The sequence below is a fragment of the Pongo abelii genome, chromosome 11, assembly GCF_028885655.2.
Source record: "Pongo abelii isolate AG06213 chromosome 11, NHGRI_mPonAbe1-v2.0_pri, whole genome shotgun sequence".
Classification (NCBI taxonomy): Eukaryota; Metazoa; Chordata; class Mammalia; order Primates; family Hominidae; genus Pongo; species Pongo abelii.
The window spans coordinates 102,447,510-102,474,778 of NC_071996.2; the positions used below are offsets into that span (position 1 = coordinate 102,447,510).

General features: G+C 36.6%; 1 protein-coding gene across 1 annotated transcript in view; it reads right to left on the reverse strand.

The window, feature by feature from the left end:
• SATB2 (SATB homeobox 2) overlaps nt 1-27,269 on the reverse strand; it is a 191,414-nt gene that overhangs the window by 155,121 nt on the left and 9,024 nt on the right. Inside the window, exon 3 of the mRNA XM_009237943.4 lies at nt 8,977-9,153. Within this exon, the coding sequence (XP_009236218.1) occupies nt 8,977-9,153 (177 nt within the window). The remainder of the gene's footprint in view (nt 1-8,976; nt 9,154-27,269) is intronic.

Sequence of the window (27,269 nt, forward strand, 5' to 3'; positions counted from 1 at the left end):
TCACGCAAAATCTATCTGGCACCTAGGAAACCAAACTAAGGTGCCCAACTGTGACCAAACAGCCAGCAGAATGCTCACTTTTCACCCCTGCCTCTCAAAACCACCACCAAGCTCTTCTGTCATCCTGTAAACAGAGGAAGTCCCTGAGAGCTCTGGGTCCCACTTATATGCTAAGCTATTTGAACTAAGTAATAAATAAATTGAACACTTACTGATACTACAGAAATAAATGAATAGTTATGGAACTGGGATCCCATAGGAATGTAAAAATATAGTAACACCGTATCTAAGAAAATTTGGACAAAGTATTAAAATGTAAAATATATACTAACATATGAAGTGAAAGACCTACAATTCTGAAATTTCACAATTTTGCAAATAACTGAAATTATAAGATTCAGATGATAAGAAATCTTTTCCAAAGGAAAAAAGACAAAATAGGAAGCAGGGAATTTATTAAAAAGCATTTTCATATTACAAAATGCTCTATGGCTAAGACTTTTTTACTGTCCATTATGAATGCCAAAATAGACTTTACTTACAGTTGGAAAATAATGGCATAGCATCAAAACTAGGAGTTATACCAATGGAGAAGTTTAAATGTAAAGAATGTACCAAAAAAGTAACAGCACTATTGAAAAATTTAAGTGCTTTAACGAATGTGCTCTTTACCAAATGAGTTCCTTGAATGAAATCTGTACTACATCTTCTTAAACCACAAACAAACCTAGGTATTCAGCAAACAACTCTATTTTGCATTTAAAATCTATCAGTTAGTAAAAGACGGTTATGCTTTAAAGGGGAGCAGAATAAAAAATTAAACATGATATATATCATATCAGAGTACCACAAATTTTAGGCTTGTAGGTTTCACACTTGAAACTCCTAGAAGCTATATATTTTAATGAGACATACCTTAATTATTAAATAAAGGTTGTAGATATCTGTAGGTCAGTCTGTTTAACCTGGATCATTTTACGTGAATGTCTCAGATGACCAGTCCCTTCCAGGTCATGGGCATTAATGCCTAAGCTCTGGAGAAGGAGGACTTTAGGCAGTTTAAAAAATATATCAAAGTTAATTGCTACCATGGCCTATCATCCGAAACAAAACAGACAACTGAAAACATTGCTAAATACTTTCCTCATCCTGGAGGACATAATAAGCTACATTTTTAAATGAATTATTTCCACTGATAGGATTTTTTTTTAGTGGGCATTCAAGTAGAAATTGCAAGGTCAGAGGTAAAGTGAGATCACGCATTCATTTCTTGCCCTCAACAGCTTTTATTAAGCACTACCTAGTCAACTGCTAGGTATCCCGAAAATCAAGTTAGAGTCTTCACCCTCTACAAATTTACATATAAACAATATTTCCATCAGCTGAGCTTCATGTGAGCCATAATTATGTATCTATATATGTTAAATACATATTTATGCCAACATAAACAAATATAAGGAATACAGAACTATAAATATTATATAAGATATTCAATCTTAACCATGTATTGGGATGAGGAAATAAGGTGAGCATTATTTTACCACTGGCATTTAATTAGTATTTCAGGTTTCACTGTGTGCATATGAACATGCATATGTGCACACACACATATGTATGACTATTTAATTTTATATAGCAGAGGAGGACAAAGCATGGGGTCTGTTGAAGAATTGTGTTCTCCAAATAGTGTTTTACATTGCGGCCTATCCAGCTCTAATGAGGGCTGAGACATGGTTAACAGCAATTTGGGGTAGCATTTTCAGCTCTCTTTAGGGAGCCACAGAATTTTTTAAAAAGCAGCTTGTCTGTTAAAGGTTAGCTCTAAGGCCTAAAATTTCTAAATATGTATATTTTTTCAACATTGCCCTTATAAAGAAAAAACTGCTGTAAGTCTCCCAAACATTTAGTGTTTAAAGAAGAAAAAGTAGGGAAAAGAGAGAGAGTGAAAGAAGAAATAGAGAAAGCAAGACAAGATTAAACCATTTTAAAATTTTTCTTTTTTTTTTTTTTTTTTTGAGATGCAGTCTTGCTTGCTCTGTTGCCCAGACTACAGTGCAGTGGCATGATCTCAGCTCACTATAACCTCCTCCTCCCGGGTTCAAGTGATTCTCCTGCCTCAGCCTCCAGAGTAGCTGGGATTACAGGTGTGCACCACTGTACCTGGCTAATTTTTGTATTTTTAGTAGAGACGGGGTTTGGCCGTCTGGTCATGTTGGCCAGGTCATGTTGGCTCAAACTCCTGACCTCAGGTGCTCCACCCACCTTGGCCTCCCAAAGTACTGGGATTACAGGTGTCAGCCACCGCGCCTGAACCATTTTAAACATTTTCAATAGGGAAAATATCAAACTTTCAGAGCATGAGAAACCTTTTGGCTCCAGACAACATATATCTTTTAATCATTCTCTCTCAAAAAAAAAAGAAAGAAAGAAAAAGAAAAAAAGGTGAATTTCTGAATTCCTTTCCAAAATTATGACTGCACTTACTAATTATCTGTCTATCTATTTATTTATTTAGAGACAGAGTCTTTATCTATCTATTTATTTAGAGACAGAGTCTTTCTCTGTCGCCCAGGAATGCAGTGGCACTATCACAATCTTGGCGCACTGCAACCTCCACTTCCTGGTTCAAGTGATTCTCCTGCCTCAGCCTCTCGCGTAACTGGAATTGATTACAGGCACCTGCCACCATGCCTGGTTAATTTTTGTATTTTTAGTAGAGACGGGGTTTTGCCATGTTGACCAGGCTGGTCTCAAACCCCTGACCTCAAGGAATCTGCCCACCTCAGCCTCCCAAAGTGCTGGGATTACAGGAATGAGTCATCATGCACAGCCACTAATTGTTTATTTAAAATCATAGTATTTGAAGAAATCTATAGGACTAGGATTTTCATTAAGTTTAGCAAACAAAAATTCTGAATTAAAGCAGCAAACCTAAGTTTCAGAAAAGAATTTTTTTAAGTGTGAAAGAATAGATAACCTATAGATTCAAAAAAAAAATTAAGGGACACATCAACCAAGTGCAATTTATAGATTTGTATGGCTCCTAATTTGAATAAGGCAACACTAAAAATTACAAAATGATTAAGAAAATTTGAATCTTTACTGAATGTGAAATTAAAGAATTATCTTTTTTTAGGAGTTATGACAGTATTGTGGTTTATGTTTTCTAAGATAGTCTATCTTTTAGAGATATTTATTAAAATATCATGGATAAAATATAATATCTAAGATATATTTTGAAATAATCCAGTGGGGGAGGGGGTGAGAAGTGGTAGGGACAGAGACGAGATAGGATTGGCCATGAATTTCTAATTGTTGATCCTAGATGAGGAGTTCATGAATATTTAACACACAAGTCTCTTGAATTTTTATATGTTGCATGTTTCCATAAAAAATGATTTTAGAGAATTTAAGAGCAGAGCATTTCAAACACTGAACAATTTAAACTGAAAGAATATTCATTTCTAACAATAAAATTGTCCTTGAAAGTAGCCTCTATGTAAAGATCTTCCCCATAGTACACTGTAAAGAGATAGTACATTGAAAAATATATAATAAATAAATGAATAATAAAGTGATATTAATAAAGGCATTCATTTTTTATAAAAATATCCTTGGTATTTTAGTTTTAAATCTTTTTTATTTTTGTCATCGTTTCCAGTTCATAGATGCAAATTCTGCTTTCCACATACAATGCCTTCAAGCAGATGAGGTTCAGATCAACACTGACAAAACATTTGTAAGTTTGATAAGAAACTTCTAGATTAGGAATATGTTCTATTTTTGTATCAGGACTCATTTTGGTCACATAAGCAAGAATTATGTATTTGAAATGCTCAACCTACTATAGGCCCTCTACAAGTATTTAGTTTTAGAAGTTGGCTTCAGTACATGACAATTCTATGAGGTTTGGCTTTTTGTTTGCTTTTAAATTTTAATGAAGTCTGTCTCTGTTACTTCAAAAAAGTATCTATATATTTCATCATGGAAATGAAATATATAAACATCATTATCAAATATATATAATCAGCATGTATTCAGTAACCACCTAATCCAAAAAGTCCTACCTTTTAGGGCTTATGTCCAAAAGTAAAGAGCAAGTGCTGGCAATCAAACTGTTCACAGGACAGCTGTGTGGTTAAGGACCTTGACTCTAGAGATAGATCAATGGACTTCAGATTTCAGCTCTTCCACCCACTAGCCTGCGCCTCTGGGAAAGTTACTCCCCTACCTTTCTTCGCCTCAGTTTCCTCTTCTGTGAAATGAGAAATGTATAACTTACTTCAAAAGTCTGTTATGAGAATTAAATGAGTTAGTACATGTAAATCTCTTAGAATAGTGCTCAACATATAGTAATTGTTCAATTATTACCATGCATTATATTAAAGCTCTAAGAATTGCCTGGGCATAGTGGCTCACACCTTTAATCCCAACACTTTGGGAAGCTGAAGCAGGAGAATCACCTGAGGCAACATAAGGATACCTCGTCTCTACAAAAAATAAAGTAAAAATTAGGCTGGGCATGGTGGCATGGCCACCCAGCTACTCAGGAGGCTGAGGCAGGAAGATTGCTTGAACCCAAAAGTTCAAGGCTGCAGTAAGCTATGATTGTGCCAATGCACTGCAGCCTGGGATACACATCAAGACCCTGTCTCAAAAAAAAAAAAAAAAAAGAAAAAAAAAAAGAAAGAAAGAAAAAACCAACTCTAAGAAATCCCTTGGTTTATATATCACAGGGGCTCATTAATGATTTATTGATTCTTTTTTTAATCTTCTACTGAAAAAATAGAAATACATCTGTATCATATATAAATTTTCACATTTGTGGATAAATTAGGGATGAAGTGAACAGCTTATCAAAATTGGGGAATAAGATAGACATAATTATCTTCCTATTTATTCAAAGAATTCATGAAGGAAGTAAAATTTGATATTTACTTTTTTTATTAGAAAAAGAAGAAAATCCCACATAATCCCATCACCTACTCTGTTGATTATTTTAATACATTGCCTTTGTCCTTCTTCCATGCACATATGTGGAATTTTATATCATTGAGAAGGTACTTGGCACCCTGCTTGATTCACATAACATTTATTAAAGACACCTTTTCTGTGTTTTAGAAACATTATTTAAATGACTGCATGAATGTAATTACTCCAATATAAATAAGAAACAGTGACAATTAATGTACCCCTTCTTAAACATATAATTTTGACCTTAAAAAAAATCCAGTCAGAAAGGATTTTTGCCTCTTTATTTGCTAAGCACGTTTGTTTTAAAATAAAATTGTCGGCCAGGCACGGAGGCTCACGCCTGTAATCCCAACACTTTGGGAGGCCAAGGTGGGCGGATCACCTGAGGTCAGGAGTTCAAGACCAGCCTGGCCAACATGGTGAAATCCCATCTTTACTAAAAATACAAAAATTAGCCAGGCTTGGTGGCAGGCACCTGTAATCCCAGCTATTTGGGAGCCTGAGGCAGGAGAATCGCGTGAAACCGGCAGGCAGAGGTTGCAGTGAGCCAAGATCATGCCCCTACACTCCAGCCTGGGTGACAGAGTGAGACTCAGTCTCAAAATAAATAAATTAATTAAATTAATCAACAGTCAATTTTAAAATTTATTTTAAAATTAACAAAGTAGGGGAGAGATAAAATGCCCACTTACAAATTAAAGCACAGTGAGGCATCACCTTGCCATCACGGCTGCCTCCCAAAGCCCACCACTCACACTGCCAATATGAATGAATAGCTACTCGACCAGTGGACTCCAGAACTCTCTGGACAGTGTGGGGAGCTCCATGGCTACTGCCAAAAGCCTTATGGGGAAGAACTGAAAGGATGAAAAGGAAAGAAGAAAGAATAGTAAAAGTAGTAGTGAGTTTTAAGTTGGGAGAGTGGGGCAGTTCCCAGAATAGCAGCAGTACCCTGGATTAACATGCCTCTTTCAAAAGACTTTCAATGCAGAGACGTGTACTCACGGCCCATCATACATATAGTATAAAGTATGCTTGCCATTCATTAGACCTTAGTCCAGCTATTCTGGTAGAAGCAAAGGGTCTGCCAGCTTTCAGGTTTCTACATATGCAAAACAGCAAGTCTGATGAATCCTGCATTTCATATCCTTGAGAATCAGAGTTAACAGTATGTGTGTTGGGAAATGGAGGTTATGGGTCAGCTAGAAACACAGTTACCATGGTTTATGACAGTATCTTTTACATTATTCTCTCTTAGGTACTAATATCTAGCCTTCAAATAAAGGTTATTTTAACACAGGGAAAGAAATCCCTAAACTCCATTTTAGTAGAATTTCTATCATTCTTTAGGAGAAAATATTCTTTCTTAATAAAAATTCAACTCACCTGGAGGGAATACCCTTTGAGAAAAAAAAACTGACTATCCTATGTTCGCAAGATCATGGACCTGCTGCCCTGTCATTGGGACTTGAGGACTATTCCAAATAATGACATTGCTAATGTATTTCCTCCTTTACAGGCAATCTGAAATACTCTTCCAACTCAATTACTGAAACTCTTTTCTGGTCACATCAAAATGAAAAATCATATTTCAAGAGTCTTGATTTTTAAGATGGCTAAAGCAACCCACTATCCTTGCAGTTTAGTTCTGCCCAACTTTTCCAGCATAGGAAAAAGAGATTCAAGAACACTGCCATTTCTCTGCTTTAAATGGATTTGCCAGGAAGTCCCTCAAGTCCTCATCTTGGAGGAATTACATAAACATGAAACAAACAACAAAGCCAAACAAAAATGAACAAAAAACTACCCCCATAAAACCTCATGCCTTCAGTCATCAAGTCATATTTTGTTCTACCTCCTTTTCTATCTTTTTCACATGCTGCTGTTTATCCAGCATATGAATTACCTGTCTTATCATGCATACTATTTGGTCTACAATAAACATGCAGCAAACAGCATACTTTTAATGATCTGAATGAAGACAATGATCTAATATATTTATTTCAAAGTAAACAATTCTAAGTTTTTCCATTTCCCCAAAACACAGATCAGCAGCCTAATTTAAAATAAACTGATTTTTTTCTTTGTGAGATTACAGTACGAGACCGAGTGATAAAATCTTTGCTTACCTATAAAATAAAGTATATCTGTACTCTAGAGCACCTTAAGAATATTGATTCGACTTATAAATAGTATAATATTTAGCATTTTAGCCTTAATATTCAAAAACTTTGAGGAGGCAAATAATCACTTTTGACTTGTTCCCTGTTTAATAATCCTCCACTGTAGATGACATCATGTATCTCACCTTGGTGAGTAGAATTCTTAGTCCAAATCCCTGAAAGGAATAGTGTGGCTCCCTAGCGCAAATTTCCTGAGAGCCCCTTCCCTCAGCATGTGCCAAGAATCAAATCTTGGCCACTTAGTGCTCTGTGTTCCACATGTGAGCTCGCGACGCGCTGAACGGCTGTGCTAACTGAGATGGATGGCCCTGTCAAACAGGAAGCTGGCACACCAGGGTGCAAGCAGTGGGATAAAATGACCTTTACATTCAGAGAAAAATATCCCTAAAGTGGCATGAAAAGTTTGCTGGGGGAAGGGAAGGGAGATTCTTTTATTTCATTTAAGTATATAGCATGACATAAAAGCAATGGTGCCCAGTATGCAATTTGCTCAGGATCAAATCATGAATCCCTCACACAAGAAGGAAAGTCATTGGAAAAAGGAAATGAATCATCCTTTATCAGGCTGCTTTGAAAGCACTGGACTCTACGATTCAGCTATATCACTGCGCCCAGCCTGGCCAGTGCTCAGATTCAGACTGCGCTGGGATTCACAATAACTAGTAGGGTACTACCTGCCCTGGGAAAACATTCCTAATTTCAATTAGGTTGCTTTCTTGATAGAACTAAAGTATAACTTAAATACTTAAAATATTTCCTAAAAATCAATCATCTACTTACAGAATCAAATTCAAGAGCCTGGGAATTTAAATCCCTTGGTCACCACATCTGTAACTTTATATCAATGTTTAATCTCTCATAGTATCCTTATTGGTACAAATGAGGCTCTGACTGATAGTTCTTAGGAATTATATGAAGAGAAACTCATTTTAAAAAATAACAAACATCCTTGGCATATTCACAAATGTTAACTAAAGATAGTAATACAGGACACTAATATACAAACTAAGATCTGGAAGTTACGGATTTCTCTCCTTTGGTTATAACCATAATCATAAACAATACAATTCAATCATTTCAGCTGAAAAATAAGAACAATAAATTCCATCAGATCAATTTTTTTTTCCATCCCTCAAGGTTTGGGGGGAATTTTTGTTATTATTTGTTTTGTCAATTCTTTGGCATGACAGAACAATGGGCTATACTTCAAAATGAAACAACAGAAGCTCACAATGGGCTCCCCAGTATTGTACAATACGCACTGAAATAATGATGCAATTTTAATATTTAATTAAATAAGTGAAAGGAATTGATCATAAAGACACTGCAATATTTTTTAACTGAATGGACCGCATCAAAACTACAAAACAGTTTTCAAAGGAACAAAAGGATAAGAGGCATCCGTTTTTTTCTGTTTAATTAAAAGCTTATTGCAAAGTGCAGAAGCCACAGGCCCAAAGCAATAAATAAATCTGGAAAACTGAATGCTTTATAAGTCATGTATTATAAGTTTGGATAAGTCAGGAGTTAAATATCTCAGCATTGGCCCTAACTTAGGCCCTAACAGTGTTATAAATGCAAAAAAATCTATGATCAGTTTGAAATGCAAGTTGATTTTGTGGCTCCAGAAGTGCTGGTCAAATGCTTCCCAAAACAAGAAACAAGACCTTCTACAAGAAATATTCTACTGCTCACTAGGAAATGCTAAATCTGACAATTCTCCTTCAACCTTTGTTTGGAGAACTATTTCAGAAAACATATTCTTCCTCAAATTATGACACACAAGAGACTTGGGAGGAGAGGGGAGAGGCATTAATACCTTGGGCCTGGGCCGCAGAGCTGTGAGAATACCCCAGGGCCAGGAGCGCAGTCTCCACCAGCTGGCTAAAAAGCACATCTTTCCGCACCAGGACAAACTCAGCGTGTTCTTCTCTGTTGTCATATTCAAGAGAGCCGTCCAACTGCTCCACGACACAAAAGACAGGAATCATCAAACCTGAAGGGACAAAATTCAAGAGCAAAACACAAACATTAAAAAGCAAATCTCAGTCACCGCGATGAGAAGGGAAGCGACAGTTATAAAAGTCACTCATCTGTGATCGACAGTGGTTTAGATTAAACAAGACTCTTAGTCATATAGGCCTAATGGAAAGCTGTGGGTTTTCCCCCTCTATTATTACAGAATTGCCCAGGGCAGTGGCAGAAGCCCTTAGATTCCCGTCATTTTCACCAATTAGAGGTGTCCTGGTACATAGGTGAGATGAAGGTGACCATACAGACACTCGAATCTTTTAATGTCTATAGTTTTATCATTAACTGTTAGCACTAGTATTTTCAGATCAGATCTGCTCTTGTCTAGAAATATATTTCAAAGCTTCCAGTTATAATAAATATATTACTTTTACACGTAAAAGTAACATATTTCTCTTGTCTGGAAATACATTTCAAAGCTTCCAGCTCCTTCCTACTAAGGAGGTATGTTTGATTTTAAGGCCTAAGCTGTTATGTGAATACAATAAAGTCAATAGAAATTTAAAATAAGTCCCTCTTACGTGCTGTTTTTTTAAACCCTAGTAAATAGGTTATCAACTAGCCTGAAAATAACATGATCATAAACATCTTAATTTACATTTATGTCAAAATATACATCCAAATACAAAAGTTTGCCTATGTAAAATTATTTTATACATTAACATCAGTTACTGGAAAGGGAGTATCTTTTCTTGTGTTTTCAGAGAAAATAAGTAAACTACCCTAAAGAATAAAGCAAATTAGTCTAGTTGAAAATCTGTTGAAATCTGTTGTCACTGAAATATTTCTCTGCTTTGTATCAAAGTGTGAAAAGCTAAAAAATGTTTAATTCACCAAAGATTTTTTTAAACTGTTTTTTATTTTTAAAAAAGTCATACAGGCACTTAAATCTAAACATAACCAAGGAAGAAGAAGATCAAAGTTTTACCAACATACAAGTAATAAACATGGACCCTGCCTAATGTAATTCACACAAATTAGTATGTTATGGGTCTTCTTTTTGTGCAAGAAAAATTAAAACTTACGAAGAATGGGTGAGCAGGCAGACGAGGGAGGTAGAAAGTTACATGGTCATGGTGAAGGTACTTCACAACAAAAAGAAGACCTCTGTGTGAAATGACTAGATGGGAGTATGGCCCTTGACACATAGAATGCATAGGAGTTTTCCAGAACCCCCTCCCTGTGGCCTCAACCCTAGAAGCCTCCTGACTCACTCTGATCTGGAAAGCCAAGGGTGGGAGCAGATACTCTGCAAACTACTGGGTTACAGATTGAGGTATTTGTTCTAAAGATAAAACAATGGTGCAACTGGTTCCCATGTGCTAATTATTATTATTAAAGATAATAAGTATTGGGTGTAATTATTAAATATAATCCTTATTAACAATAATAATACTTATTAAGAATTGTTATCATTAAAGATCATGGTAATTATTATTAAGACTGCACAACAGTCTAACAAGTCAAACCATATCATACACAAGACAACTCAGTGTTCACTCCTGAGAACAAGAAAGCAGTATTATTGTCTATAGCAAATACACTCTCCATGGTGTAGATTTATTTAAAAATATAAGATACGAGTGGAGCAGACTGATTTTTTAGACAAAGAAGAAGATTTAGGACAGCTACACAATGCCTTGTAAGATATATTTTTTAACTGTGATCATTACTGGTATATGAAATGCTTATTTATTTATACCAAGTTTATTCCCAAATATATATAGGACATGTAGCAAATAATATAAATTAGATTTCCTTCAAATTATCTTTTTTTTTTTTTTTCTCATTCTTGTTGCCCAGGCTGGAGGGCAATGGCGCAATCTCGGCTCACTGCAACCTCCACCTCTCTGGTTCAAGCGATTCTCCTGCCTCAGCCTCCTGAGAAGCTGGGATTACAGGCACCCGTCAACACGCCTGGCTAATTTTTGTACTTTTAGTAGAGATGAGGTTTCTCCATGTTGGCCAGGCTGGTCTCGAACTCCTAACCTCAGGTGATCCACCTGCCTTGGCCTCCCAAAGTTCTGGGATTACAGGCATGAGGCACCGTGCCTGGCCCCAAATTATCTTTGTAGTCATTCATGTATCCAGGATTTATTCACTGAACACCTACTACGTGACAGGTATCACCACCAGTGGCTCCAGGGATACAAGTAAGAACAAGTCTGATATCACTCCTGCCCTCAATGTAGTTAAAGGAGTTGTAAAACCTTCCTAAGCAAGCATAATGGCATTTTATAGGACTCATTCATGAGAGTCCCTACCAGCAAGGAATAGCCCCCATTTAGAGCTTTTAACTCTTACATGCTGGCATATAATCTTTGCCCAAGGAAGTAGGTAGATTTTTATTTCTAATGATTTAAGCATATGCACACATAAGGCCATATAGTCCATGGTGCCATAAGCTACTTCACCACTAATACCTGTGTGTACATAAGTTTCGATGCTGAAAATCCATGTGCAGTTCCTAATGTCAATATCTGAGTGTCACACATCTGGGAATCACAGATAAGATCTTTAAATGAATCCAATTGCTCCATAAGCTATCATGTCTCCATTACTTAGAAACTATAAATCTTTCTCAAGTCTACGGTCAACTGAAAAAACTTAAGACTCTATTAACTTTTAAAAATAATATTAACTGTTCAGTTAGATATGAAATATAACATGAAAGCACAGGGATCTATAACATGTAGGGACTTATGTTTTATAACTGTCAATTACTGAAATAGTTCCTAAACATTTTGGTTCAGTGATTGAAGGAAGCAATTGTTAGCTGACACAACAGTAATAACTTCTTACAGAAAGCATGCAACAATCCCCTACTGGCATCATCTATTTAAAAAAAAAAAAAAAAAACTTTGTGGTCATTTATAAAATAAAACAGTATTAACCAGGAACGTATGATAATAGGGCTTCTTCTGCAGAACATATACATGAGATACTGAAGAATATCATAAAGGGCTTATACTTAGAAAAATTTACCTTCTTACTAGAATTTGACCCATCTAAACAATTATGGTTTTTATAATGAAATGCAAGTTTTACAAAAGAAGAATATAGGAGGAAAAATAGATGCAATTACTAATGACAATAACAAGAGAAACAAAAAATAGTAAAATAGTATAATTGAGCTCAAGTGTAGAAAGAAGAAAATTAAGGCACAGGTTTAAAAGGCCTTTAAAAACCAAAAATCCCTGAGGGAAGCAAATTATAAAAGGATGAGTAAAAATATATGCCAAGAAAAAGAGACAGAGAGAGAGATTTGTCCATCTTATTCACAACTTGTCCCAGGCAAAAAGAGGGAAAAAGAAAGAAAAAAAAAGAGAGAGAAAAAAGTGACAATGGATAGAAAGATAGGGAGGTGCTTGAAAAGCACTTCACAAAATAAGAGTGGGGAGAATTTAAAAGTTCCAATAAAAGAATAAAAATGTAAAACTGAAATCCATTTTCAACAAAATTTAGAAATGGTGAAGAAAAAAGAAAATCTTGCTCTAGCCCTATATCTTGAGCTTCCAACGTTATTTTTCTTTTATTGTAGCACAGACCCATTTTCAGATGATCTAGTAGAGAACTTTGAACCTTCTGGTCATAAGCCTTACTAAGCCTTTTACAATCACAGGAGGTAAGCAGGTACTTTAATCTAGAGGACAGGCGCTCGGCCTCAGCCATTTGCTAAAAATTAAGAGTTGTTCTGGTAATTGGGATAAATGATGAATTCTGTTGTCAAAGAGGCAAAACAAGCCTGGTACCCTCGCTACACTAGAAAAATGCATTTTTCCAACTGTCATTAGTGATGATACTGAAACTGTCATTTTCATTCTGACATTATTTCTGAAGAAGTGTGTATAATTTATAAGGCGTTAACCATTGTAACTGCCACTGTTCACGGCAACAGCTGTGAGAACTGAGACACATGGAAAAATGGTTAGATGTGGTGATGAACAGCACCGGGTCAGGGTCAAGTCCTGGCACTGTCCCTCTTTACCTGTGTGTGACCTTGAGTAGTTCATCTGACCTCTCTGAAGCTCCAATTCCTCCCAGCCAAAATGCAAACAATATCTACATCATAGATCTGTTGTGAAGATTAAACAATATTACATATTTAAGCTGTCTGACAGATAGCTCTCAAACAATGGAATCTATTTGTTTTCCATTTTTTCAAAATCAGTATTAATACCATTTTACAGAGGAAAAAAATTAACCAGTAATTTTTTTCAAGGTCTGTAATCAATGTTCATGATACTAAAAGGCATTTCTTCAGAATAAAGATGATACTAATAATCACTGAATGGCCTATTATGCAAATGACAACCGGCTTAAAGTGTTTAATATGCCCCATGGCAAAAAAGGTGAAAGTGCTTAAAAGCACAGTAAAACTACCTGTCCATAACAGTAGCCTCTAACTTCATGTAGCAATTGAGTACTTGAAACATAGCTAGTCTCAAATTGAGATGTGCCGTAAGTAAAAATACATACTAGATTTTAATGACTTAATAACAAAAACAAATAAAATAAATATAAATGATTTTTTAAAAGTAATTGCGTGTAGAGTATCTTGAATATATTGAGTTAAATAAAATATATTATTACAATTAACTTCACCTGTTTAACTTTTAGTGTAGCTACTAGAAAATTTAAAATTATACATGTGGCTTATATTTGTATTAATATCAGAGAGCACTGTTCTAATGAATCTGCCCAATAACAATATATAATTTTTTCTCACACAGGATACATTTATCACAAACTGATACTAGGCCAATAGCGTGACTGTCGTGAGCCCTTTAGCTGTCTTTCCTCTGTGTTCCAGATCTTAGGAGTCCTGAAGACAGAAGCACTCTTGGTTAAATTCCAAAATCCAACGTGTTACCTTCTCTGCAATTGCAGGCTGCTGTTTTATTACTAACTATATTAATCCAACTTCTTTTATTAGGAAACAGCTCTTTCCCCCTTCCCTTCATTTTAAAGAACAGACTTAGGGAAATGTCACAACACTGGCTATGAAAGTGACCTGAGGAATGCGTATTCTCGAAGGCTCTGAATGTTTAACCCAACAATGAAAGACGAAAGATGGTGCAGCTGCAGCAGGGCGTCTAGGTGACAGGATTCAACGGCCTTGCGCCAAAGTTGGGACATGAAATAAACCCCTGCTTTGCACTGCACTTGCTAGATCATCATGTAGTCTAACATACCTACCTTTATCTTCTCACATTTACCCTGTGACAGGGTTAGCATTATTTTCAGTTAATAAATTAGGAAACTGAAACTATGGGAGAAGTAACATGCCCCAAAAAACACAGCAAGGCAAGGGCAGAATAGTTCAGGTTATCCAGCTCTAAATCCCAAGCAGGCTGCTTTCCTGAGAGTTGAAAACAACACTCCAGAATCCACACCCATTGAAATCTAAGGGCTTGGCCTCTTAATAAAAAGGACCCTTTACCACTTGCTATGTCCAATGGGTGACCTGTACTACTTGTAAGTGAATTCACCTTTTGTCTGCCTATCAGGTGTCTGGCACCATGCTAGGCATGGAGGGGGAACCAAAGAGGGCTCCTGCCCTTCCGTTATTCCTAGACAAAGAAAGAAAGAAAGGCTCACATGAATGGTCATACTCTAGTGTAAATCAGCACCGTCTCCAGCCCCCTCCCTAGCTCCTTTGTCTCCTTGGTCCACCAGCACTCCTGAATGACAGGAGCCAGTTTGAGATGAGAGGAGGCCAGGCTTTCACCTCCCCTCTCTCAAAGAGCTCCTGAAGCCCATCTGTCTCTTGAAGGAAGGCAGCAGACAGGGCCCACTCCCTTCCCTGGGGCCTGCAGCGTATCCAGTTCTATCACCCGAGAAGGTCTGAGGGCTAACTGGAGATTATAAAGGCTGTAGGGCAAAGCCTTGCATATCTTTTCTTTGTATAAAACTGAACCTGAAGTACCAAAGAACAAGCTGTTTGAAATACTGAAACAAACTTTATACCACATAAACTGAGTGAGTAACAGTCTTCAAGAGGACAGAGAGAAAAAGTGAGGGATGGCTACTATTTTTTCTTATTGTAAATTTACCAGAAAATCAAAACAACGATTTACTTGTTCTATAACCTCATATTCTCATTCTCTCTCTCTCTCTCTCTCTCACTGACACAATCATACACATACATACTGAGTCACAGACAAGAAGAGAAGTAACTTGCCAACATTAACCTCTAGCCCCTTCTTTCCATCCTAAAATAATAGAGGCTGGGCGCAGCGGTTCACGCCTGTAATCTCAGCAATTTGGGAGGCCGAGGCAGGCGGATCACCTGAGGTCAGGAGTTCGAGACCAGCCTGACCAACATGGTGAGACCCCGTATCTACTAAAAATACAAAAACTAGCTGGGCGTGGTGGCAGGCACCTGTAATCCCAGCTACTTGGGAGGCTGAGGGCAGGAGAATGGCTTGAACCCGGGAGACAGAGGTTGCAGTGAGCCGAGACCATGCCACTGCACCCCAGCCTGGGCAACAGAAAGAGACTCTGCCTCAAATAATAATAACAATAAAGAAAAGCCTGAGAGCCTAAAATTGCAACTATAAACAGAAAGAAAGAATAGGGTGTTTCTCACCTCCCTGTTGGGGTCCCAGGAAAAATTTCCAAAAGGGATGCAGTGCGTCCTTCCTAGTCTCCTCTTTGCGGCCCTGCTGTCCTCTACTAGGCACCCAGCCTCCTGGGCTAAGGCAGCCACAGGCTCTACATTCCACTCCAGCCTCCTACTCCCCCCAGGGGCTGATCTCAAAAATTCCAGAGATTAATAGATATAAAGATGCTTGCTACACTGTTTGAATAGTTTAGTGTTCTCCTTAATCTCCTCAGCTAGGTCTTCACAGTAGAATATATATTTTATTTCAAATAAATTTCTCATGGAAGAAATTTCAGGTAGTATAACAAGAAACAGTAGAAAAAAATTTCACCAATTTTGAAGGAGAGAGCAGAGCAATCATTTGGATGCAAAGGGAGCCACCCACAGGTCCACAGGTGGACCAGAGGCCCTCTAGGCTCCCCCAACTACTCCAGTTTTCAACGCTCCTCCCTGTCCTTTGCTTGTAAACTACATATTCCCTGAAACATTAATTCACTTGTTTTTCTAGTTGGCTTTTTCTTAACTCTTATCATAGAGGAAGCAGAAGCCAAGACAGAGGTGGGACAGCAGCAAGTTCTAAGTGGTTTACAGGTAGAGATCAGTCAATTTTCCAATTATGAGGAAGGCAAACTCTGCATCATAATTACTTTTTTTTTTAGATGGAGTTCCGCTCTTATTGCCCAGGCTGGAGTGCAATGGTGCAATCTCAGCTCACCACAACCTCCACCTCAGGTTCAAGCGATTCTCCTGCCTCAGCCTCCCGAGTAGCTGGGATTACAGGCATGTGCCACCATGCCTGGCTAATTTTGTATTTTTAGGAGAGACGGGGTTTCTCCATGTTGGTCAGGCTGGTCTTGAACTCCCAACCTCAGGTGATCTACCTGCCTCAACCTCCCAAAGCACTGGGATTACAGGTGTGAGCCACCTTGCCCAGCCATCATAATTACTCTTAGGTACAAACTCAGCCATACATACAATAATTCAATTTCATATTTACCCATGACCCAGGTGCAACTCAGGATTAGACCTCCAACTAAATAATAAATAATATTCAATAATATTGAATAAGAGTAAGAAATTGAGTAAGAGTTAAGAAATATTGAATAAGAGTTAAGAAAAAACCAACTAGAAAAACAAGTGAATTTTTCAGAGAATGTATAGTTTACAATATATTGACTATTATTTCTCAATTGTATTATTTATTATGAAATAATATTCAATAATATTTAATATTGATTTATTCAATAATAAAACTCCTTGATGGCTCTCCTACTATTTGTGGGGGCAATGGGGTTGAGAATGATATCAAGAAATAGCTTATTCTCAGAATTCTCTCTAGTAAAACCAGATACTACTTTGCAACCCCTAAGGCCAATCTTAACTTTGGACAATAAGAACAAAAATAGGCGGGGGTGAGGATGGGAGAGTGGACGCTAGTCCTCTCTCACTGACCACCCGAAGGATCAAACTGGGCCTAAAGTGGTAGGTGAGGGAGATGAGTTCTGGCCTTCCACATCTCTGATTCCAGGCCTGACTCCAGGCAAAGCAATCACAATTCAACCTGAAGTCAGGTCCGAAGGCTGAAGGAGAAACTCCAGGTCTCCAAACATCCTTCAGTTATAGAAATTTAGTGGCAAGATCAAACTGGCCAGGCAGTTTGCAAAACAGTATTTCACAGGCACATAGGAGGCAATTTGTGGCAGCTTATCTAAACAAAAGAAGCCTGAGCCACACCTGGGAACTCTGCCACAGCAAGCCTGACCTACGGAACTAAATTCTCTGATGTCAGGAATGCCGAGGCTCTAGTGGGTCTAGAGGAGAGGACCACCGTTTTCCTCCTCAAACATGGGCTGGACTTAGCTGCCTCATGCCCCTCCCAACCCTGAGCCTGACCTATATAGTAGGCCCAAAATAAATGTTGGTTAATTTAACAAAATGCCAATTCCAGTTAGATATTAATCACCACTATTAATAGGAAGTGTCTGCCTAGCTGTCAAACTTGTCTGTATCACTCTGGCCCCATTGCATTGCACTCAGCATCAGCAAACAAGGAAAGCTTTCTAGGAAACGATCCACATAAGTGGATTCAGGAGCTTGCTCCATGTTATCCAGGGGATGTTGGCCAGATCACAGCGCTGTGCATGACCACTATTGACAGAACTTGTCAGGGTATCACCACAGGCATCGCATGGATGGGTGCATAACAAAGTGGCGTGCTGCCCCATGCTCTGTATACACCCTAGAGCCACAGGGGTCTTGTCGGCAGTCCTACCCATGTCCTGCACTGTAGGACTACAGTATCTTTTCTAAATTTAGTGATTACAGAAAGACAAAATGTTTAATGATCCTAGAATTTAAAAAACAACAACAAAAAAAATGTTTTAAGGACAAAAGAGCCGGGCACAGTGGCCAGAGCCTGTTAATCCCAGCTACTTGGAAGGCTGAAGTGGGAGGATCAGTTGAGCTTAGGAGTTCAAGGCTACAGTGAGCAATGATCTCACCACTGCACTCCAGCCGGAGTTACAGGGCCAGACCCATCTCTAAAATAAATAATTAAATAACTTTTAAAAATAGAAAGGAAAAAAGTAGGATATACAACTTTGAATATAACAGAAAAGTTCAAGCGTATGGCATATTGTTGAAGTATCCTTAGTTCAAGCCAAAATTCTTCAGGTTCTTTTTACAATAGGTTAAAAATGCATATATGTATAAGTCCTGAGACCCAACCACATGTTAAAAATGACTCTACCACAATTTAGGAATGCCAGGGTTTCTGTCCTTCGTTAAGTAAAATTTCATTCTGGAGGTTTCTGAGAATTTTTTTTTTTTTTTTTTTGAGACAGAGTCTCACTCTGTCAAAAATAGTATTTAAGCAGAGATCGATTCACCTCCCCACCTTACTCTCATCATCCTCTCTGGAAAAGCTATTTGCAACTCAGAGTCCCATGCCTCAAAAAAGGAGTCAATGTAAATTGTCCTTACACTAACATTTGCTTCAGGTTTTGAGCTCTGCCTAAATGTTATTTTATCTAATTCAAACAATTAAAAAAAAAACAGCTTGATTAATTTCTCCAGTGTAGTGTTAAGGAAAGGTTAACTGTACTGAGGTCCTCTTGAAAGGAATTAATAAAGGAATCAAGTGCTCAGCTCTCAATAAGACAAGACTACCCGGATTTCTAGTGGGAATATTTCATAGCACAAGCATGTTTTCTTTGGGGAGTTTAACTCACAAAAATTATTAAAAATTGAGATCAAACACTGGTGCAGAGCCTCAAAGGAAATCATACTAGAATGGAGAGATTTTTATCAAATAAAAAACTGAAAAGTAAAGTTGTTATAGCAAAAAAATAAAAGGCTTTCTCCCTCACAAAAAGAAAATCCTACTGTCTATGTTTAGAGTTCAAACAGCAAAACATTTACGGATATTTAATAGATGTGTAGAAAGTAACACTGTGCAATGAATGCAGATTTCACAAAGCTGAACTTAAGCAGACAGGCAACTACCACCACCATTTCTCAGCCATTAAAAGCCACTCTCATTCTTATATTCAACAAATGCATCCATCAAGACGCAATAACAACCAAGCTGGTGAAAGGGCTAACGCTGAAAGGAGAAAGAGAAAAAAAAGCAGGAGGGAGAAAGAGCAAGAAAGTCAAAATCATAGTGTGTATTCTCCAGTCCCCTTAGGGGATCTGACTGAGATCTCTGGTTTGCAATACATAGGATATTATTATTGTGACTCAGATCAAGTTAATAAAACCCAGCCTACAGACCAGGGAAACCAGGGTCTGATGGAATACTTCCCAGACAAAATATTTTAAGTATATATGTAGTGCCTGTGTAATTTATAGAAATTTATCAGAAAAACAGAACAGAGAAAACTAGCATTTTTTTTCACTTTATGGTTCTAATACATTCTCTTTATAATTTATATGATTTCCAAAATAAAATATTAAAATAAATATTTTAAAAATGAAAGAGACTATTTAAGTCTCTGCATATAAATCTCTTGGAAACCTTATGTTCATCCTGAATATGTTTATCCAAAGGCTATCACCCAGCCAAAGAAAGAGTTATTCCACTTTTTACTGCCTTTGAGAAGTGTTATCAAAGCCTAAAGTGATTTGTCTCCTGGACAAAAAAGTGAGAAATCTTTACCCTAAATAAAATGTAAGATTCTACCTTCCTCAAAGCAAAAACCCTGGAAGACTACTGCAGCATTTTAAATTGGGAGTAATTCCAAGTATTAACACCTTAATCTCAAAAAGATTTCATTTTCCCTAGAGTCCTTGGTTCATAAATTATTTAAGCATAAAATATTAATAATTTCTGAGCCACAAAATAAAGATATTGGTGTTGTCCCCCTCCCCCTAGAAGGCCAGTTTCAAAACAGTTCTATTCTGACAAGCCCAATACAAAATAACAGAAACACAAGTCAAACATTATTTCAAACTCCATATTGAAGGAGGAAAGAATCTCATCTGGGGTTAACTTAATAGTATACGTTTAAAGTTTGTGGGTGAACTCCAGTATCGCCCAAGAGGTAAGAGCTACTATTTTATCTTGGCACCATCACTGCTACATCTAGATGGAGATGATAGAAGAAACTATACATGACAGTTTCTATGAATATAAGTTCATTTATTTTGTTAACACAAATAGGATCGACAAACAGCTATGTTTTCAAAGAGCAAGCCTGTGTTTATTCTATATATGAGAGGCTGGCAGTGAGAAAGATGGCTTTACTGAGTCATTCTAGCAAAGGAAGAAGAGAGCTGCATCTCAGAAGCCTGCCTTGGTTAAAAAGAACTGTCTCCCACAAACTCACTTTCAAGCTATACATCAATCTTCAATATAATTATGTTTGACAGAATATAAGCTCTTGGCAGTTAACTTGTTTACAATAAATGCTTAGTTTGGGTACATGGACTGTATTTCAGTCCTACCAATATCAAACACAAACCTACAACAGTCCCATTATGGAGCTGAGAATTATTTTGCTATAAATCTTTTTATTAGGGGGCCAAGGGAATTACTTTGCAGCTTGTTTCCCACTAACCACTTGGAACAGTGTGAAAAAAGAGGTACATTTATGCTCTGACCCTGCGCTAATTGGAATCCTATACATTTCCACAGGAGAATGTTCAATATCAATCTTGAACATGCAGGTCAGTCCCCAGTTCTGCCATGGCGGCAAAAAGTACACATGAAACAAAATGGTTCTTACTAAAGTCACGGCATTTTCCTACAGTTCTTTTCCTCCTCAAAGTTTCTTGGGAACTAATGACCATTTGTAACAGTGTTGGCAGACTTTCAATGGTAAGCCCCAGTTTTGGGGGAGTTTATAAGTTAGCTGTAAAAACGTGCTTAAGGCTCAAACTTGCCATATAAAAGAGGCTGTAAATAGAGGTAGTTTTGCTGAATATTACCTAGAGATTCATTTGAGAAGGAAAAAAGTCAGGATCACCTTATTTACCCTTGTAAAGTGGCTTTACTTGGTTATTAAAGGTGTAATAACTTCCTATTCAGGGAACAATTTGCTCTTCTTATACTCCCTCGATACTAAAGGGTTTGGGGTGTTCTAATACCACATTTCCCAAATCTAAAGGGCAACGTCTTGTCTGAATGGGGCCTCTAGGAATGCTTCTCTCCTGACAGGCACCTTCACTCTGAATACCTTCTGGTTTTCAGATGAAGACAATTTATCATTGCAAGGTTTCTTTAGTGCTTTCTAATTTCCCACTTAACATGTAATTAGATTCCTATAATAACTCAACTTTAACATAGTATTAATACATCAAAAAGATCATATTAAGGATCGCAGTTTATTTTCCAAAATAAACAATACTGAAAAATTCAGTCACGTAATGACTTAATATTAAGATTCCAATTTCTTTCTTTCTAGTCAATGTTACAATTACAGGTGACAAAAAATCTAAAACATGTGTTTGTCTCTCAGCTTCTAAAAAAGAAGAATAGCAACTGATTTATAAGTTTCAACTGTCATGCAAAATGGTTTTATTAAAAAATTTTACCACAGGGTTTTCTTGCATACAGGGGAGAGAGACAGAAAAGAAAAATATTTTCACTGCATTATCAGCCTCACAGAACTTCCTTGTTAATACCAAAGCACTAGTTTGCAATGTGAACTAATGGAAAATTGTTAAATTCACCTAAAATAACTACTCCTTTTTTTAAACTAAAGAAACCCTTTTAAAACCTTGACTATTTAATTGCTGTTTACTTGGGGAAGAGGGACATGGAGAAGGTGATCGTATGAAAAAAAAAAAAAACCAAAACACTTTTTTTTAATTGTACAACAAAAATTCCCTCCAAGGCAAAAAGACATTATGCCAAGTTCCACCCAGAATTAATGTTTAGGTTTAAATTATAAAGTCCAGAAGAAACGGAACCACTAATAGACCCTTAAAGCTCATGGCCTTCATCAACACTGTTAGGTTATGTAAATGTTAAAACTGAAAACCCTTTGCTGACAAAAGCATTTTAATGAAGGCGCTATTAACTAGACTCTATGGATTAAATAACTTTTTTAAAAAAGCTTTTTTGGGGCTGTTTGATATACATCCCACTCTAAAAGGGATGATAAATGCTCGGGAGAGTTCTGAAATTATGAGACCTCCACCAGGAGGATGTACTGCCTATCTTGTTTCTTTCATTTTGTCACCTCAGGAAGGTTTTTAAATATTAAATCCAAGAAACTCAGCGACAGATAAAGAAATATTCCCCCCCAAGTCTGTCAACTGAGTAAAACCTGGAGCTCTGACTACTCTGATGGCCGACATTATTTGCAGTTTTAGTATCCCCACCACACATGGGGGTAACCCGAGTTATCCCCACCTCAGGTATCCCCACCCTGAGCCAAGGTTCCCGGGTGAACTCCACCGTCACCACCTAGGTTTCTTCAGGAGCTCACAGTTTCTATTAACAGAGTAACAAATACAGCCCAGAGTGAGGGGAAACGAGCCCCTGATTCTTGGCTGCTGCCTGGCGGTTCATTCGGAGTTGCTGAAAGCATAGCTCTGTGGAATGAGAGCCGGAGTCTCAGCAATGTTAAGGACATCGATTTCATGATTCAGAGGATTGCAGGTCAAAACAAGAGCCTCTACATTTCAGGTGACAGTCAGGTGAGTACACCTCAGGTGATGTGCCCACAGAGCAACTCAGGTTACCCTGGTGTGTGCTGAGAAGAAATGAGGGTGCTCGTTATTCAGCCTCAACTCTCTCTCTCCCCTTCAGCCTAGTTTGGACTTTGGGAAGAGGAAGAACAGCAGGCCTAGGAACCCCATCTAACCCTTACTTGGCTGGGCTTTGTAACAAGAGGAACATTCATTACTTCTGACTTCCATTTACAGAGACAAAAAAAAGGAGGGGGAGAGAGTAGTTCCACCTCAGGTAGAATTTAAGAAAATGGGATTTTCCTGGTCAAACTGTGTATGAAGACAAAGTCAATGGTCATTTGTAATGTCTCCTGGGCAACCAACCACTTCCCATGGGCTCCTCTTTGAACTTCCCAGGGAAGAATGAGAGCCAAATGTTCTCTCCCTTAAACAGATTTTAGCTAATAAACACAACAAAGTATGCGAAAAGCACTTCAGTTTTTCTGCATCTTCTCCAAGACTAAAAATTTGTACATTGTGTGACAGGTCCATCTCATTTTTCTTAATGATGTTTTTATTATTCTTTCACTCAATTAAAGCAGAAGTGGATATTGCATCTTCTGACTGTATAATTGTTATTGTAATCTGTTTTCGATCACTGCTTGGGAAATGGGTCCAAAACAACATAAACTCTCCACTGCCTCAGAAGACAAGTCATTTTCTTTTACTACGACACTTAAAGAGACATTTATCATGCTGCTCTGTTAGCATCTTTGGATTATGACAAAAGAAAGTTCTTGTTCTGTTAACCCCCAAAAAATAATATTTCAAAAATGCTATTGCTATTTCAAGTGTTTTGATATGAATGCATCTTGTCAGTAAGCTATTAAATATATCAATTTTGCCTTTCCTTATATGTGATAATAACTGAAACAAATGCAATAAAAGTACTCAATTTTAATACAGGACATAATTGGAAAATCTAAAAATACAGTTATTTTTACTTTATGCCTTTGGTCCTTTGGTCCTTTCCCAGGAGTCTTGGGCATGGCATCCGATCAAATTTGCTCTCTTTGCAAAGAAAATATTTTCTTGTGTTAAAAAAAAAATCAATCACAATCGGTTATGAAAGAACTGATACACTTGCTTTCCAGCCAAATGCAAAAACAAGTAAAAAGTATTTTTTAAAGAAAGAAAGAAAAAGATATATGTGGTTAACGTGATGAAATTCACGCTGTTTCTACAACAAACCCCTGCAAATCACCTCTGTTAGATCTTAGCACTTTGGAAAAACATTTGCTCTAACTAGAGTCTCTTATTTTATATATTATATGCATAGATATCTGTGTAAGTCTTCAGTCAAATAAACAAAAGAAAGACACTGAGCTGCTGTGCACATTTCAGTAACTGTGCAACCATCAGTGGGCACCAGTTACCCTGGTTTGAAATGGATCCCTTTTGATAAATAGTAGCTTGCAGTGCCTCCCCTTAATTTTTTGATCTTTGTTGTTATTTTACAGTTTAATAACCAACTGTACTACGATAGAACTCCATTCCAATGATACGGCTACTAGGTAAGAGCCGAACTGAATCTGCCCACACACTATTAGTGAGTAATAGTACCAGGAGCAACTAAAATTGAAATATATTTCCCCAGAAGGTTTTCCTGTCCTATGTGTCATAACCATTAATAAAGAATATGCTTACTATAAAACTGACATAGTTCGCTGATAACTTTATTTCAAGTTTCAAATTCTTAAAATTTCTATTCATGTTTTTATCTGCATTTTAGGCATTTGTCAAACTAATAACCATAACATCCACTTGTTTAAGTTAAAGGACATCAATTAAAAAGGGGAAAAAATGCATGCCATAAATCCTGTCGTAATTATATATCTAAAGCACATTTGTTCCATATTATGTCTTTTTATCTAGTTTTTTAAAAATCTGAAATAAGTAAAACTTTTTAATTGAGCAGCAAAAGATACAGAAGTTGTAGAATGCAATTTCTGATGTAGCCTTTCAGTGCCACTTAATTATACGGATTTTACCACAATTCTTAAATCACTTGCTACTAAAAAGCAAAATAATTCTGTTAATTGAAACAAATATATATAGCTAGAGTTCCATAATTTTGAAAACTCCACCATGGAACATTTTCACAAAAATACTGTAGCATGTTATGCTTACAGGGCTTGTTTCTACGTAAAAGAAGTAAAATAATGTTTGGTTAATTGCTAACAATAAAGAGCAACGGAAAATAGCACACTATACTGGCTACAACTGTGCTTTTTTCAAACTCTGTAAGTCCTCAACTGGTTTTTGTTTCAGTCATACCTCAGTTCCACTCAGGGCATCTACTTTGCCTTTGAAATATTTGTCACATTACATTTAAGTAGTAAGATGATGAATCTTTTGTATATAAAAATCCATTTTCACCACAGACATTTTCAAAACCTCTATTGCATTTTAAAATAACAGGAATTCACAGCTCTCCTTACTGGCACCCTAAATTAATGCTGGAGAGCAGTGTTGATTGGAAGCGAAAAAAGACCATACAATCAAAGTCAGTAGAGGCAAATCATTCATTTAAAAATTGCTACAAAGAAAAGAATAGAAACTAAAAGGCAAACTCTTTTCTTCATTTTTTTGAGCTAAGCATAAAGGTCTCCTACTTGAAACCATTTTAGGTTATTTCTCTTTTTTTTCCAAAAAATAATGAGTTAAAATGTATGGGTTAGATCCAACATTTCACTGCTGTTCTTATTCTTGGGGAGTGGGGGAGACAGGGAACTTGCTGCCAAAGCTTCTGAAAAGAGAGTTTGGGCTGCTAATTTTCCGTTCACAAAATCTAAATTCCCCTTATGCATTCTCACACAACTCATGAAATAATATGAAACAGTATTATATCACTGCAAATTGAGACATTTTTATCAAAATAAAGAGTGATGATGCCAACATTTCATTTGTCATTTCCCACTTGTCACTTTTCACTGACAAACTGTTACACATACAACTTTTGTCAAATGCTCCATCTTTAAATATGTTCCAAAATGCCATTGTATCTCAGTATTCATGTAAGGAAGATAGTAAAAATTACTATGTTACCATATATTAGTTATATAGTTTTTTTAAAAGCCTACTGATTAAATAAAACAATATAAAGAATTCTTTATTAATTTACATGCTATATAGGATAAAGTTTGGCTTTCTGAAATAAAACAATGTACACATTTTACACACCTAATGTGGGTTCTTAGTCATAAGAAACATTTTAGTGGTGAGAAATTTTATTCCAACACAAACCTAAAAAGCTTTAAAAGATAAATATAACCCAAGAAAATAATACTATTTGGAATTCATCTAGCCCTGTAAATTTAACATGTCTTTTTAAATATATACATATATGCTGATTCTATAATAAATACTTTTTAAAAAGAAAGAAAAATAGGGGTTTTTAATTATAACCACCAAACTTCACTGCTTACTACTTTGTCAGATATACCAAATAATTACGGTAGTCTTGCCTGGAATAAAACTGATTTCCATATACTTAAAATGACTCAAATTCATATTCTTAGCTATCTAATAAATGATGATTAGTCTGTTTTCCCCTCTCTACAGAGGTAGATTGGTTAAAACAAAATTCAAGAAAGAAAAGAAGAATTCAAACAGGATATCTCATATGTACAGACTTTGCTGGTTACAACCCTCTGGGAAAGGATGATATTCCTTATTTTCTGCAGGGGTTAAAAAACAGATGCCTTAAGGGACATCTATGTAGTTCCAACACACACACACACACACACTGCACTACAGATGATCTTGAGTATACAATGGTCAGTGGGTTTCTGTTGATGGAACATAAGGCTTCCAAAATTACTTGAAACATCAAATTATGCTCAGGACTTTGAGGGGCGGATACCCTATGTTCTGTTTAATGTGTATGTTCCATTGCATATATTTTTTTTAACCAAGTATATCTTTATTTTAATAACAGGCCAAGAACTAAAAACACTTTAGAGAAGAGTTATTTTTCTACCTCAGCAAAACTACAGAGGACAGGCTAGATTGCTGGATGACCCCAAAGCCTAAGTTCATTCTATTTAAAAGATCTTAAAACCTTTAAAAAAAAAAAAAAAAAAAGTGAGTAGGAGGAGGGGGAAATACAATCTTTTCTCTTTTGAAGTAATGAGTACTTCCTACAAATATTATGATAGTCATCCTTGGAAATGGAGTTTTCTCCATTTTGCCCATGTTAACAATATATTTCTAAGTATTTTATAATCTCAATATATACTTATCTATACTCTCATATCTGCATTCCTTTCAAAAAGTTAAATGTCTCTCTACTG